General features: G+C 43.6%; 1 protein-coding gene across 1 annotated transcript in view; it reads left to right on the forward strand.

The window, feature by feature from the left end:
- The first annotated feature begins 2,973 nt into the window (after window positions 1-2,973).
- Window positions 2,974-15,716, forward strand: part of LOC126384297 (dolichyl-diphosphooligosaccharide--protein glycosyltransferase subunit STT3B) — a 117,317-nt gene continuing 104,574 nt past the window's right edge. Inside the window, exon 1 of the mRNA XM_050035267.1 lies at window positions 2,974-3,482. Coding sequence (XP_049891224.1) covers window positions 3,223-3,482 — 260 coding nt within the window. The 5' untranslated portion in view covers window positions 2,974-3,222. The remainder of the gene's footprint in view (window positions 3,483-15,716) is intronic.

Genomic DNA, 15,716 nt, shown 5'->3' on the forward strand with positions numbered 1-15,716 from the left:
TGGGAAATTCTAAGTGGCTGCATTTGTAAGTGTGTGAATGTGTGTGTATCTGTGTGTTATCCCTGGATAGATTGGCAATCAATGCAGTGTTTTCCTGCCTTCCACCCATATCATGCAACCCCCCATTAATAACCCTCAATAGGAAAAAGTGGGTATTGATAAAACATGGATCTACAATTCTAATTTGTTTTTTTTCCCCTCCCTCCACTGAGGTACAGTATGTTGCAAGGATGTCAGGATCCGGGAACATGATGTGCCCGCTCCTCAGACATACCTCACACTGCAGTGTGTGCCTTATAAACAAATTACAACACCAGATTTTGTCCCGCTGTGCACGTACCACCTGCATTATATGGGAGGCTCTCTTTAAAAGTATACAGCAAGTCTGCTTTCATCAGACATCAGAGGCAGCATATTCATGGAGGATCCTTTGCTTTATCCCTCGTGCTTACATAACACCATACACAACTGACTGAAAGATTTGAGATTATTAAATACTGAGACAAATGACTAAAGCCAGCCAACACTGCACCTAGATGATGGCTGTTTGTAGCTTCCAGGAGTCACCGGTTGCACTATGTTGTATGACATCAGTTTCGGCAGAAAGTGTGAGAAATGGGCACAGTGATTCTAATCTTCTTGACCAGTTGTGACACCTCTTTCTCTCTCTCCCTTGCGCTTTCTAGCTCTCTCACATATGCAGTCAAAACAGAGCGAGATGACAGAGGTGCAAAGAGTGTTTCATGCCAGGCATCTTAAGCTTTTTTGCACGATTGGCCTTTGGCAAAGTAAAGAAGTGTAGACACCTAAGAATGCCAAGCATAAACTCGGCGAGTCTGTAAAGTTCTAGGGAGGAAAAAAAAACCCAGAGAAGAAAGACAAAGCAAACACAAACATTCAAGTCTGCCTCTGGAGACGTAGGAAAGCAAAGCTGCCCTGCCTGGCAACAGCACTCATTTTGGCTGGCTTTCATCTAGGCCTGGCCTTTTGACAATAGATGCGATTGAAGCAATCTTCACAGCCTGCATTTCTATTTGTCTCAAAGGTCATTCATTCAGAATGTGGAGGTAGAGGGGAAAGGGTGAAGGGGTAGGGCACTCATCACAGCATAAGCAGGCCTTGATGAATGATCGAGGAGCTGTGTGCATATGTGTGTGTGTGTGTGCGCCCGCTACATAAAGATGTATTCATCGGTATGCATGCTCATATGTGTGTGGGACTACATGTGTTTGCATGCATTGTATCTTTACACACTCGGTTGCCTGTGTGTATGTTGTGTGTGGGTGAATTCTGCTTGGCACTGGCTTTCAGCTGCAGCATATGCCTATAATAGTGTCTATAATACCAGGCTTTGGTCTATGTGAGCTCTTCATGAACTCAAAACTCGTCGCCACTTCTGCCACTCCATCTACTCTCCATGATGACCCCCATCAATTTCCATAATCGTCCTTTTACTCCCCTTTATTATCGGCCTTCCATCTTCCCCGTCTCTCCGACGCTGTATTTTCATCTCCCTCTTATCTCCTCCCCGTCTCTCCAGAAGATAGCCTCAATGCACAGCTGTGCTAAGCCGGCTCAAACTTCAGTCCAATTCTTCTACATGAATATTTCATTTGCATTTTTTAAAATCATGATCTTATGGGTGACAGGAGAGCTGTAAACACTGCTGATGCAAAGTAAGGATGGGGATTTAGGGCAATTAGCAAAGTTTTCAAACCAGCAAATGGGCCATTCTCAAATCAAAGGTACTAAAAGTGGACATAATTAACAACTTATTTTACATTGTTAACAGAAAAACATGAATTCCCTTTAAAACCCAGACTCTCTGATAAGTAGTTATTGCCTCAGTGTGCAGCGTCTGTTTAAATATTCAAACATAACTTACCCAAAGCAATGGTTATTGAAATCAGGTGCAATACATAAACACAATAAATTCACACTTTGAATTAATGGATAATGTTTTGGAGGTCAGTGATTAAATTACATTGCTGCTTGTTTAGAAACAGGCTTTTTTTTGATTATACAATGCTCCAAGGGTAACCTCAGGATAAGATGAAACTCTGTGCAGCAGGATCGGTTCATACAAAGCAGCTTTATATGCAACAAATGTTAGGGGAGATGAGAAAAGATTTTTTTGTCCACTCTGACTCCAGAACAAAGTTGTTTCTATCTATAATATTACACAGAAGAGGACTGTTGGACTATTGTTTTGCTCCCTTTGGGACTGAATCACATCTCAGATAAATCAATAACACTTCCTGCCTCTGTCTCATTGTTATATGAAACAGTGCAAGCACAAAATGAATGTATACTATCAATCAAAAACTTGAGCATTTATTTGAAATGTTAAAAAAAAGAAAAAAGTGTCTCATTCCAATATAGGCTCTCAAGGCTTCGGGGGAAGTTGTGAAAGTACATCCTGAGTTTAAGAGAATGATGAATGCTATGTTCTTGTCTTTGCTGGGGGACATAATAATGATGAGACACATCAATCTTTATTACCTCTCCACCACCCAGTCCAGAACATCCAAGGGCAACAGAAATATTGCACTCACAGAGAACATTTATCTTCACACACCTGCCTATAGCTTTTAGCTGCAAGGAGACAAATTCCCCTCAAGATTTTGGACTGTGTGCACATTATCTTGTCTTTGTTATTCTCTGTTAAAGTGACTAATTCAGCTCCATAAAGCCAACTTTAAGCTGAGTAATAAGCGTTGTATTTATAGCGAGCACCAGAATGACTCAATATTCATCTATAACAGGGGATAATCCTTGTTTCAATCAGACGCAGCCATAATTTACTGTGCTTCCATTGGTGGATTTATTTGTCTATCATATCAGTGCTGCTCTCTGATTGGCTTAGAGATGTAAAGCCTCGCCCTCTGGTACCTGTCGAGCTGTGAGAGGCCGCGAGAGCTTCTAGTGCCCCGCCCACCGCATCCCTCCCGCCCCTTTCCACCGGCGTTCAATCGTGAAGCGAATTGACTGTTGCAGGCTCGGTATGTGGCGCATGAGTATGCGTTTCGGGATGTAAGGGCTGCCCCTCGGAGTAGCGATACTGAATTAAAAATACATATACACCCGGGGGACTCAGGAGCCAGAATACCGACGGAGAGCGGGCACAAACTAAGGGAGTTTACGACCGCACGGAGTGGAGGGAGACACGGGAGCGTGGCAGGAGGGACGCTCGAGCAAATCCTACCGACACCGCGCGCAGAAATGGCGGAGCACCACGCAGCCAGCGACGGCAAGCACAAAGCGTCCACCAATGCCGGGGGCTCGGTGCACGGGAACAGCCGACCCGGCGCCGCGGGTGGAGGAGGGGGCAAAGGAGGCCTGTCTGGTGGACTGACACAGCCGGCAGGGTGGCAGTCTTTACTCTCCTTTAGCATTCTCTTCCTGGCCTGCCTGGCCGGATTCAGCTCCAGACTTTTCGCCGTGATCCGGTTCGAGAGCATCATCCACGAGTTTGATCCATGGTAAGCTAGCTAACATTTGTCAGCTGGGTAACAGTTGCTTGTAGTGGCAATGAGAGGCAGATTGATGCCCGTAACGCTCCAGGGGGTCATTTTTAAAAATTAAACATAGCGTCTGGTATTTTCACTGCGTTATTTCACTCTTTACAAGTCAGCACAGTGACAGTTTCAACTACTTAGATGCTGTGTTTATGTTAGCTCCTCACATTCAACATTGTTTTCCTGTAATGACCAGCAGCAGGGTTTTTCACTTCACACTTTGCCTATGAGGTCAGTGGCCCCATGTGCAGCCCGTCTACAGGACCTTGACATTAAACGGGATGAACCCAGTGACAATCAGCTAGCTGGTCCGGTTTGACCACTCTCGTGTTGTTTAGCATTCACCCGACAATAACGTGAACACAGCAGCTGCAGAGAGCCGCGCGAGGAGGCTGCAGCTGCAGGTACAACTTTGTGGGAGACATGCATGATTTCTCTGCACTGCTTTAATTCATTGACAATTCAGTGTTGAGCGTGCGAAGTTGAAATGGTTATCTCCCCAGCGGTGGTCGATGTGATTGATTGATTTTACTGCTGGGATAGATTCTCCCTGAGAGTTTAACACAACTTGCTGAGCAGAGGATATGCACACCGGACTGATGAGATTTGCGCGCAAAAATTACAGCCGGTGCTCATCATGACAGCAGACCTTTTGTAACCCGGAAGCCAACTGATCCGGTGTGGTGTGTCTGTCATCACAATGCAGGATTATTCCGCTTTGTAACGGTGTCACATGGGCTCACAAGTGTCCGCCTGGCTGCAAAGCATCCCCTCACTGCTGCTGCTGCTGCTGCTGCTGCTGTGGTGGTGGCATACTCTGTGGCATTCAAGCAGGCAGCACGACTGATGCATTCATTTATTAATTTTCAAGGACAGGTGCTCCATCTTGTTCAGGGTGACACTTGCCTCTTCAATTATGTTGATAACTTGATTGCATTTTATAGCCATGGGGCCAAGGCTTAGGGCTACCAGAGGGTCCACATGGTTCAGATGAGCTTGATCCTGCTTTGAGAGGATCGTAGCACTGAATTATTTCTTTACAGCCGTCATGAATCGGATTAACCATCACCTATGGTATTATTTTCCTGCACTTAATAGGAGCTGCTTTGCCTCAGTTTGGGGCTATGAAGTGCCATCAGTTCCTACAGTTGAGTCTGCGCAGTTCTTTGGAAACATGTCACAGAAAAGAAAGCAAAGGCGCACTTTGATATTCAAGAGTTTAAAAGCCCTTGCAGCTATGAGTAGTCTACATCTGTTGTTCTCAAAAGAATTTCTCTGGGACCCTGAAAATAAAGCAATGCTTGGATGGAACCTTCTGTTGCGGGCTTAAATGTGCAAAATGGTGATTTCAGCCACAAAGTAATGTCTTTTTTAAATATATATTTTTAGAATGCTTTACTTAAATGTTTGATGAAACACTAAATAATCGTGTATTTATATGGAAAGTGTGTTTATCAACATGGAGATTCACAACAGAAATATAGCTGTAGTTGACTATTCATGAATTTTGCAACATTCATCCCCCTCTAGTCATCTTTTGACCCCATGTGTAATCCTGATCAGCTTCCTGAGAACCATTGCCCTACATTTCTACAATCATTAACACTCTCGGGAATTCTTCAACGTGCATGGCAGCCGTAGCTCTAGAGTTTTTGTATAGATTAACACATAAACCTGACCCCAGTGAGTACTGTTTTTGCCAGGAATACTAATTGGGACATTATTCAAAGATTTATTCTGGTATCTTCTGTTGACTCTCAGAGGCAAGATCAGTCTGTGTTGCTCTAAGAAAAAGGCAGGTTTTTCTGATGATGTTGCATTGCGTATTATAATGTCTTCACCCTTTTTGACACCGTCAAAAGAAAACATGTATTTTTACAACTGCAGGCACAGAGAGGGGATGCTGATTGGAAGTGGCCGTCTGGATGCTGATATTGATTTTCCTCCGCGCACAGCTTCAAATTATCCGCAGCTAACCATTATGTTAAATAAGCCGGCAATTTGATTGGATTTACAAGCACCAAAATGTCAAGCTTATTCTGCAATATGCAAACACAATTTTGTAGGCGAGTCCCTGATATGACTTGCCCGTTATCTGTCTGTGCTCATTTTGGTTTCCTAATATTTGTTGATGATTTTAAGAGCAGACAGGCATTAGTTGGCATTCAAGGAAGATTTTGTTTGTCTGCTATGTTCATGAAAGTAATTAATTCCTGAAGTTGTGTCCTGACTCAGAAATGCATTTCACCTTTTTAACCAACTCCGAATTACTTCTTTTCTTAAAGCAATGAGTCTGTAGATGGTTTCTGCTGAGAATATGTTGTGACTACTAGACTTTACCTTGTGGAGCTGTCATTTCTTGACCCTGCTGGTAGAAATATATCCCTTTTTTTAACTACCTGTATGTGCCAAGCTGCTGCTGTTGCACCTCAGAAAGAAATCTGAAAGAGAAAGATTTGTTCCTGCCCCCCTGAGTTGACTTTTATACAAATTCTCTGTCCAGTTTATTGAGTTAGTGGAGGGAAAATGTAACTAGACTGAAAGCTATACACAGAGGCACATACATCTGTGTAAGGGGGGGCAGCTTTCCTTGGAAGCAGTCAATTTTTTTCCACCTTGGTTATGGCAGGCAATAGAGTCCGTTCTGACAGTAGAGTGAGGGGAGAAGAAGCGTTGCTGTCAGGCAAATAATGAGCTGGATACGTGGGTATAGCAGCACAGACCTACACTCTCTCTCACACACACACACACACACACACACACACTTACATCCCTACTCTCTCTTCGACCTGTCGGCATCAGAACTGCTGCTGCCTCGCATGACTGGAGCTTTGTTCAAGGTCTTGATGGATGCTCACATTGTGTCATACAGGATGTTGGCGTTGAGTAGCGACGTCCACTAAAGCGGTGTGTGTTTGGGCATGTGTGGTCCTTCAATAATGACTCAATAAGTCAGTTTGACACACAGTTGTTTTAGACATCTTCTGGTGCAAAGATCCGATCAAATACCAGTGTTGCTTTCCAAATGTAAAGTCTGTATACTTAAATGCATGAACACATTTTTAAACCCTTTAACTGGTACAGCCCAGGCTGATTAATTGGCTTTATCTGTATCCATACTATCATTATTATATCGGCCTTCAAAAATACACAATCAGTCGACCCCTAACTACTAAGTTGGTGACCCAACATGACGAAATGAATGTAACTGATAGCGTCATCATGTGGATTGGTTGCCTCACATGTGATACCCACAATGCTATATATGATGGCTAAAATAAAGCACTTAAATGGTTGCAGTGCAAAATTTCTTATGGACACAACTGTCAAATTAGAAACCTGGGTTTGTTGCAAGATTAAAAATAGATAGTCTTGCAGTTGTTTAGGTAAGTTGAAAAGGTTATGTTCAGTTTAAGGTAAGAGACAGTTGGGATTGTAGTATTTGTGCCATCTGCTCCTGTAGCATTTGTGTGCCATCTGCAGTGTGCACACTCACTCCAGCAGCTTCACCAGGTTAATAGAAGATTCAGCCCAAGAGCCATTGGAAAACTGCCTAATGTGCTCTAAAACTATCAGAACACATTACCTTATTCCTGCTCTTTCTTTCAGCTGATCCCACCATTTGCCCGCATGCTCTCTCCCACCTGCCTCTCCTCTTATACTCTGCAAAATTTGGGTGCAGCATAATCTGAATTTTTCCTAGGAAAACACAAATCTGCGAATTGTAACAACACTTTCATTGGCTTTGTGAATATCCTGATCATCTGGGTGGGAAACCTGCAAAAGTGGCAGCTCTAACACCACCACAGATGGGACACGATACAGAATCTCAGACCTTTTTCGGAGGCAGTGACATTACTTCATGCAGGACACAAAGAAAACATCCAGTGATATTTGCCGGCTTTTGATTGTCAATCCCAAAACAAGAGATGTGTGATTTTAACACCTGAAATGTCAGCAGTCTCGCAGAATGCCTTGTACAATCCTCCACTATCTCAAACAACACTTTGATATCACTTAACACCTCAGAAAAGATGCTTCGGTGTTTCTGACCCCTTTTTATAATACAGTCTTTGCAGCTGGAAGTTGTTAAGTGCTGTGATAATGAAATCTCCCCACATGTGATGTTACCACCTCAGCTTTTTTTGAAAAGCCAGCAGAATTAGTGGGAGTAGCAGCTATTGTGTGTGCCCCCCCCCCTCCTTTTTCTCCCTGCTTCTGTCTTTTTCACACACGAAAAACATGACGTCCGCCTCAAAGTAGATCAGGCCATACCAGCAGCAGCTGCCGGCACAGCAACACGTAGCGAGTGCAGTAGTGTGGGAAAATGGAGAATAAGTCGTGATTGATCTTCCTACCAGACACTTGGATGGAGCTGTGATCTCTGTCTAAACCCCCGACTGACTGTCCAACAGCGTATGAAATATTCAGCGTTCAGACGGTGTCCAGTTACCTGCAGCAGGAAAAACTTTTAGTGAGAGCCTACCCTTGGTTATTACAGTCTGGTTTCCTAAGATTACATTATTCTTTGTTTAATAGATTGGAGTTACCACGGCAACTTATTAGCCATTTCACAGCAGTGCCAAAGGTAATGACTATTCTGGCTGCTGCTCTTTTGTCAGTACTCTAGCCTCGCAGGCCAGGCCTCCTCGCAGGCATATCATATCACAACACTTACAGGACACCAGAAAGCTAGCACACTTAGTTTTTTCTTTTTTAACTCTGCCTTGCAGAACTTTTTTTATTTGCTGCTTTCTCCTCAGTCAGGAGACTTGATGTCAAGCCCCTGATGATTAAGTGCTATTTCCCAGGCCTGAGCCTCCCAGCGGACTAGTGTCAGGCATAGCAGGGGAGTGTGTGAATCCAAGGTGTGCTGCACAGTGTGTGTAAGGCAGAGAGCGACAGATCTTTTTCAGGGCACCTGGGGCATGTTTAGATGAGCTGAGATGGGAAGGAAGGGAGCAGCAGGCACAGGGACACCTCCGGCTAGCACAATGGAAGGCATACAAACAGCTAGGGTTGGGCGATATACTGATATTATATTGATATCGTGATATAAGACTACATATGTCTTTTCAGAAAATTGTGTTTACAGTAAAGTGATGCTAGTTTCTTTAGTTACCAGACTGTTGTAGCTGTTCTATTATTTGCCGTTGCCCTTAGTCATTGTTTCCAAATTACTGATGATTATCAAAGATCTCATTATGTAAATCTTTTGTGAAAGCACCAATAGTCAACCTTACAATAGTCCAGTGTTTTCCGACGTAAATGGTTAGCAACGCTGCGTCTGTAGAGGCTTGGATACACGCTTACATTCAGCTTTTTTGGGGCCTTTATTGTGCCCATACAACCAACATGACATCTTAATGTATACCAGCTCTTTCTCATCAGAATTGCTCCAGGGTTTGAGTAATTTTGTCTGTCACTGAAAATGCAGGGATGATGAGGGGAGACTGGGGGCAGTTGCAACAATTTTTAATTTTGATGTCATGCAAAAAAACACTCTAAGAATTTGGATACAGTTTTTATGTAGGTAACTTGTGTTGTGTGTGTGTTCTACAGTTGTTTTTACAAGCGATGTTAGAGTCGCAGCATTGGTTGAAACATCAGTTGTCATGTTTAAAATCTGCCCCAAGTGCAGGAGCGGTTGTAACAGCATATGAGGTGTGGGAAGCATTTTATGAAATGTAATTTGATGTCTACAAGTGTGTACAAGTGTGTGTCTAAAGTCCTTCTTGTGTAGTATCTTCCAGGGTTGCAAAATAAAACACACTTCAGCATTGCTGCTGGAAAAAAATCCTTGAGGAACCACTGTTGTAGCAATATTGCCATTGAGGTATTTGGTCACATCATTTGATTTTCTCCCTAACGCCCAGCCCTACAAACAGTATGAGATTGAGTAGTTTATTTGTTCTACAGGGGACTAGGTGAATATGTAATTTGACTATAGGCAGATTACTAATCGTACTTAACGTGTGCGAATTCAAACGGCTGGTTAGTTGAATCTCCTCATCCTCTCTTCATACCCTCTATATTGAGGTTATTGTCTAGGCTGTGAATAATGTGCAGAGGTTTGTGCATTCAGCTTTTTGCAAGCTATTCTAGGATGCTGTTCAGGACAATTACAAAGAGCAGTATATAGTTTAAAGGTGAAAGGCACTGGTCGACTCAATCCCACTGAATTGAGGTTGCTGATGCCCTAGTTTTTATCCCCCAATTTGCCTGTCAGCCAATTTGGTTGGGGCCCATTGTGAAAGTGCTGGCAAGATTGCTACCTAACAAGAGGTGCTTGTCAGCAGCCCGGAGGCCACACGAGTCACAGATGCCTTGATGGAGGATAATGGCACTGAGAGGTAGCCCAATTTGTTAGCGTGATGAATTGCCTCTGCTGCGCATTCAGAGCAATATTTGTGTTTGTGCGTTCAACGGCACATTAAAAGCTTCACGGGGCGTTTGGAGCCAGTGAAAGTGTTAAGTGTAATTTTACATTTAATTACATGGGGGTGGAACAGGTTCAGCATTACTCGCTCTTTGCATAAGCTGCAGTACAATGTAGCCATGACTGTTATTCATTTCAAATTACCTTGAGCTGCTCCTCTGCCCCACCTTTCTCATCCACGGGCTTTTTGCTAGTTTGGCAGCTGCTTGCTAATGAGATTTTAAGAGCATTGTCCTCTGACAGTGTCGAGCATTGTGTTCCAACTCTTTGCTCTTTATTGAAGGCTAAAGAGTGCGATCTTGTACTCCCTATAACTTTGAAACATGGCAGCAGTGCAACACCAGCAACTGCTTACACCCAAGCCTGGTGCTCACATCTCTGCATTTAGGATGTAGATGGCAGTGTTTCCTATTCTGTGCGTTCCCTCACAGGCAAGGCTTCACAGTTTAATTCAATTGCTGTTTAATTTACCTTATTTCACACAATGTGCCCACAGTGGAAAAAATAAAAATTCCTTCTCAGTTAGAGCAATTTGGAGCTTCAGTAGCTTGCCTTTCTGTTCAACCCATCCACAAATAATTAAAAAGATCTGCCAACAGATGACCAACACACTGAGAAGTGTACTGATGTGGATGAAAATGTAAGGATAAAAAAAAAAAGAAGCAGACTGGTACATTTACTGTGTGGCAGTGTTTAAGATACAGGAGATAAAGCAGGTTTCCTACAATTACTTTATAAGCTCCATGTATTCTGCTCTGGTATTTGTTTGAAGGACAGTTTGCTCTGGTAATTGAAACACTTTGACTAGTTTTCCTCACAGCTGACAGAACGTGTTTTGGCCTGAGGAGGCTTTTTTAAAAGATATTTTCTGGGGCTTTTTGCCTTTATTTGATAGGACAGCTATAGCGTAAAGGTGGGAGAGAGAGAGAGGAGATGACATGCATCAAAGAGCTGTGGGTTGGAATCAAATGCGGCAAGGACACAGCCTTTGTACGTACTGTAAGGTGCCCGCTCTACCGGGTGAGCTTACAGGTGCCCCCTTTTTCAGTTGTTTTCAATGACATTGAAGCGTTTTGTGCACTGCTTTTGCGTTGCTGAGTGGCTCGTGTTTGTCATTGTTGTGGGAGCACCCTGAACGCCTGGAGTTGAAAACAACTTAAACTCAGATCAGGAACGTGCTCAGTGTCATTGGCACTTTTCCCACTGTCCAATCGGATGAATTGGCAGGCAGGACTTCTGTGGTGACGTTGACAATAAGTGGTAGCATACATGGTTGATGTTAAGCTAATGTTAGCTCATTTACATTGTTGCCCTAGGCATGCTGCAAGACATATCTGAATATGTTGTGGCCTCAACTACTTTCTGATATTTAACCAACTGTAATTAGGCCAAAGGATTCACAGCACATTGCCAAACTGTCCCTCATCCTAAAATATGCCTTGAACTGACCATCATCCAGGCAATCGTCATCATCCAGCTGGTGGCACTTCCTGTGATTTCTTCTCTTCCTGATGGTCTGATGTTCCTACAAGCATCTCAGCTTCCCTTTGTCCAATCCTCCATCACAGATCTATGAGTTTACGTCACAACAAAATGATGGTAAAGCTAAGGACAGGTACTTACCTAGCAGCAAAAAAAAGGTGCTGTGTCTCATCGGTGCAGGCTTTAATAAAACAGGCTCCTGCTCTGTCTGACTGGGGCCTAACATCGTTGTTGTTTGCACAAAACTAAACCACTGCATTGACACTGGATTGTTGTTCACACAGCAAGTGTTAGTAGTCAGCCTTGATGATACTTCAAAGGTTGGAATGATGCTGATGAAAGATGTTGCGGAAAAACAAGACTTGCTGAAATAAAGAGATTATAGAAGTTATTTTATGTCGATATAGTTGCTTTAACTTTGGATCTCAAAGTGTGCTCTTGAAAGTAGATATGGATATTGTGATATGCCGGGCCGTATTGCTGTACTGTTATCCTTGTACTGTGAAGACCTAATGTGTCTTGATATAAATGTCCAAAGAGCATTGTGTCTAATACTGGCTCCTCAACTGGAACTGATCTTGGATTGGGCCCAGAAACAAACCTGGGTAGCAGAACTAAATTTATCCCCTGTGTTCTCATCTACAGAAAGCGCTACAGGAGACACTGGACGAACTTCATGCACACACTCACACATCAGTGTGTGTCACACAGACTGGAGATGCGTGGTTGATGCAGCTTTTGTCAAGCTGTTTGTACTGTGTTGTCATGGGCGCTTTGATGTGATTGTTGTTCCATGACCACCCAGCCTGCAGAGCCCATCCGACTAGAGAAAACAGAAGGAGCGACGTGTCCGCTTAACAAATGCAGAGCTGTAATTGACGGCACTCCTTTTGGATGCCTTTTGTGAATGCGCTCTCCTGTGTCTTTTCCTATAGCGATTGTTCTGTACATCAGTAGAAGTGTGCCACTGGTCAGCAGTTAGTCTTCATGCTTCAAGCTTCCCCAGCACAACAACAGACATCCCTTCACTCTTCCATCTCAGTGAACTGAGACATGTTGGACATATAACTTTACAGGGTGCAGCCTTAAACACTTCCTACACAGAGCTCCATTTTAGTCCAGCGCTCCACTGACTCAGTGAACATTAGCACTGCGATTCAAAGTGCTATCTATTTAGAGAAGGTGAAATTTGAATGTTTTGTGATGTAAATTTCTTGCCATTTATTTTATTTTCCGTTGGCTTTCATGACAGACAGACAGACAGACAGGTAGCTGCGTGAACATGCGAAAACATAGTGCCCACTCTTAGTTAGCCTTCACTCTACACTGTGCATCACCCAGGTCAGGTGGGGGCTAGCTAGCAGTGCTGCTCACTGGACAATTACCACCGATAAAGTTGCTATGGAAACATGGTGGCCACCCTCTGGTCTCCCCCCAGGTAGCCCTGATGAGCCAGCGGCCTCTTGATCCACAAAACCCCATTAGCACTAATTATGTCACTGCTAATTGAACTTACAAAGCTAACAGTAGTTAACAATGCTAAAGGGGTTTGCAGCTTGAAATTAAGGCACTTACTGACCAAAGCAACCTGAGGGGAGACCACAGAGTAGGCACAATGTTTCCATAGTAACGCTGTTGGGTCGGAATCGCTATACAGGCGGTAATTGCCAAATGAGCTAGCTAATTTTAGCGCCAGCCAGGCAAGGGTGGTAGGTAGCATACATGACATGTCAAAAGGTCATACCTGTCCTGTCCTGCTGGCTCACACTTCTTACACAGGCGTCAATTCAGTTACAACCTCGCTGCCAGCCGTAATGTTGAACAATAATGTCCCCACATTTCGTGTACATACCTTTTATACCGAACAGCGAGATGAAATGACAGGACAACTTTTCGGCTTGAGCAGGCGCTGTAAAAGGGGCTTTAGTGTTAGACTTTAGGAGAGGGCCTGCAAAGTTAGACTTTGCAGAGAACCTCTGTAAAGGACTAAACAATGAAAGACCAACAGGTGTAGATGATGCATCTGCGGAGTCAACCCCAAACTAGGGCTTATCCTGAGGGGAAACTAAAGTTATACTTACCCAAGAAACCCCAAAATCTGCTTGTTATGACAGTCTTGTGACTTTGTCTGCAGTTACTGAAGATCATTGTTGGTCAGACAATTCTTGAATATTGGCTCAGCCTCGCTGTTTTCCATTTCCCCTTCATGTTGGCTTTGAAGTGGTCCTTGATGTCCTCTGGATGGTGTGGGGTGGAAGTGGGGCAGAGGGAACAGAGAGGATATGTGCTTATCATACATCCATGTCCTCTTACTGACAGGAGTCAGCATGCGGCTCTGTGGGCGAGCACACCTGCATACAGAGAGGAGAAAAAAGGAGGAGTGAGAGAAACAGTGGTAGGATGGTAGGAGGTGGAGAGGGAGAGAAGAAATTAATGCCTGCCAGGCATCCAGTCTGAGGGAGGTTTTGGTGTTGCAGCCAGAGAGATTTCATTGTTCCAAAAACTGCCTCATCAGTTTGTTTGTGTGTGCGTGTTCACGTGTAATGTTTGTGCTTTATGTTTTTATGCAGGGAGGATAGGGTTGATTTGCTATTTTGTGTGCCTCGGCCTCAGGTTAAATTGAATGTCTTCTGTAGCTGACAGACTACTTACAGCGGAGCCCATTTAATAAGATCAGCTGCTCAAAGCATCTCTAAAGCATTACTGAATAGTTAAAATAGCTCAACTCAGCTTATTCTTGAGTAATTTTTCTCCTTTCAATTTAATCCCTCCAACACTTTGGAGAAACTCCCTAGGAATTTGCTGTTTAGCATCAGCAGCAAACCCAGGTAGATTGCTAAGAGCTGGCTTAATCAAATAAATCCCAAAGCAGAGGTTATTATGAAAGTCAGGTAGTTGCAGCACCGCTGTGGTGCATTGTGTAACAATTTAGTCGTTCGGGTTCTCGGCTCAGTGAGCTGGTTATCTGTTATATGAAGTTTCCACTGCATGTTTCACATTGAGATTTGCCTGCTTAATTCTGTGTGTGTCGATATGCCAATTGGCTGATTCCCTGGTTAGATGATTGGCTAGCAATCAGTTTGGCACCTCTTAAATGCCTTGTGTTCTGTTGTCATTTAGATTCTGCTGTCTCCATTGGTAGTCTTTTATTCCTTTTCCCTTTTTCAAGGTAAGATTTCTGTAAGCCTCTTATATATTTTTGTATTTTATTCACATGAATCAGTTATTTAGTTTACAAATTGTTGTATGAAATTATTGCAATTCAGCACAGTCTGTTTCAGTCTTTTATCGCTATGCAAATACTTTAAACCCATAACTAAAGCTAATCTCAGATATGATGTTATTTCATTTCCTAGAAGGGATGACGTGGCTTCTGCCTCTTCTCCCACCACTCTGTTTTGTAGATGCCGCAGTAAATCTTCCACAATACTGTATCTTCCTGTGTTAGAATATTTATATGCTCTGCTGGAACTGCCGTCCCTTCAGTTTTATGTGTACATGCTGTCCCCTGAGATTACATGTGTTTGTTCTGGGTGCTTTGGTTCCCTCCTACACCAAGAGAGTAGTGTTGGAAATTAAAGATACTCCTGATGTTGCCCTTGACAAAGGCACTGGCCTGCTTCCTGAGGGCCAATGCTTCCCAAAGCTTTTAAAAAATTAGGACGTATCAGTTGCAGAGGATGATTTTGTAATGGGGGTCCTGTAACCGGGACTCTCTCTTTCCGAAGAGGAGTAGATATGATTTGGAGCTGCAACCAAAGCTGAAAACACTATGGTGCTGCCATGGTGCGGTGCATCATGTGACACGCGCTAAGTCCCCTAGCACACACTGGATTCGTCATGCTGCAGCTCGTCAACAGATGACCAGGCAAAGTCATTACTACTTTTACTGAAAGATCTGTACTTCTGCCACCCATGCATAGTTTAAAATCATGTGTGGACAGCTCCTAATTTCTTACCTGAAGAGCTGAGCTTCAGAGCTGTGACTCGCCAGGCAATATCTTTTTGGCCATTGCCTTTGTAATGACGGGATTATGGGTCATTTAGCTGGGGATATTTCTCAACCTCAACAACGAGTCACGAGACAGCAACAGCTACAGAGTTCTCTTCACACATCAATGGTGAGGAGAGGAGTTGGGCTGCCATAGGAGCAGAGCAAAAGAGCTTCTACGGAAGCTTTTATCTACAAGCAGGAAGCGAGTGGGGGAAAAATGCATTTAATCCCAGTGGTGGTGAGGCTGGAAATAGGACAGTGGTATGAAGTGCCGTGGGGCGGT

This window comes from Epinephelus moara, chromosome 22 (assembly GCF_006386435.1).
Source record: "Epinephelus moara isolate mb chromosome 22, YSFRI_EMoa_1.0, whole genome shotgun sequence".
NCBI classification, from domain to species: Eukaryota; Metazoa; Chordata; class Actinopteri; order Perciformes; family Serranidae; genus Epinephelus; species Epinephelus moara.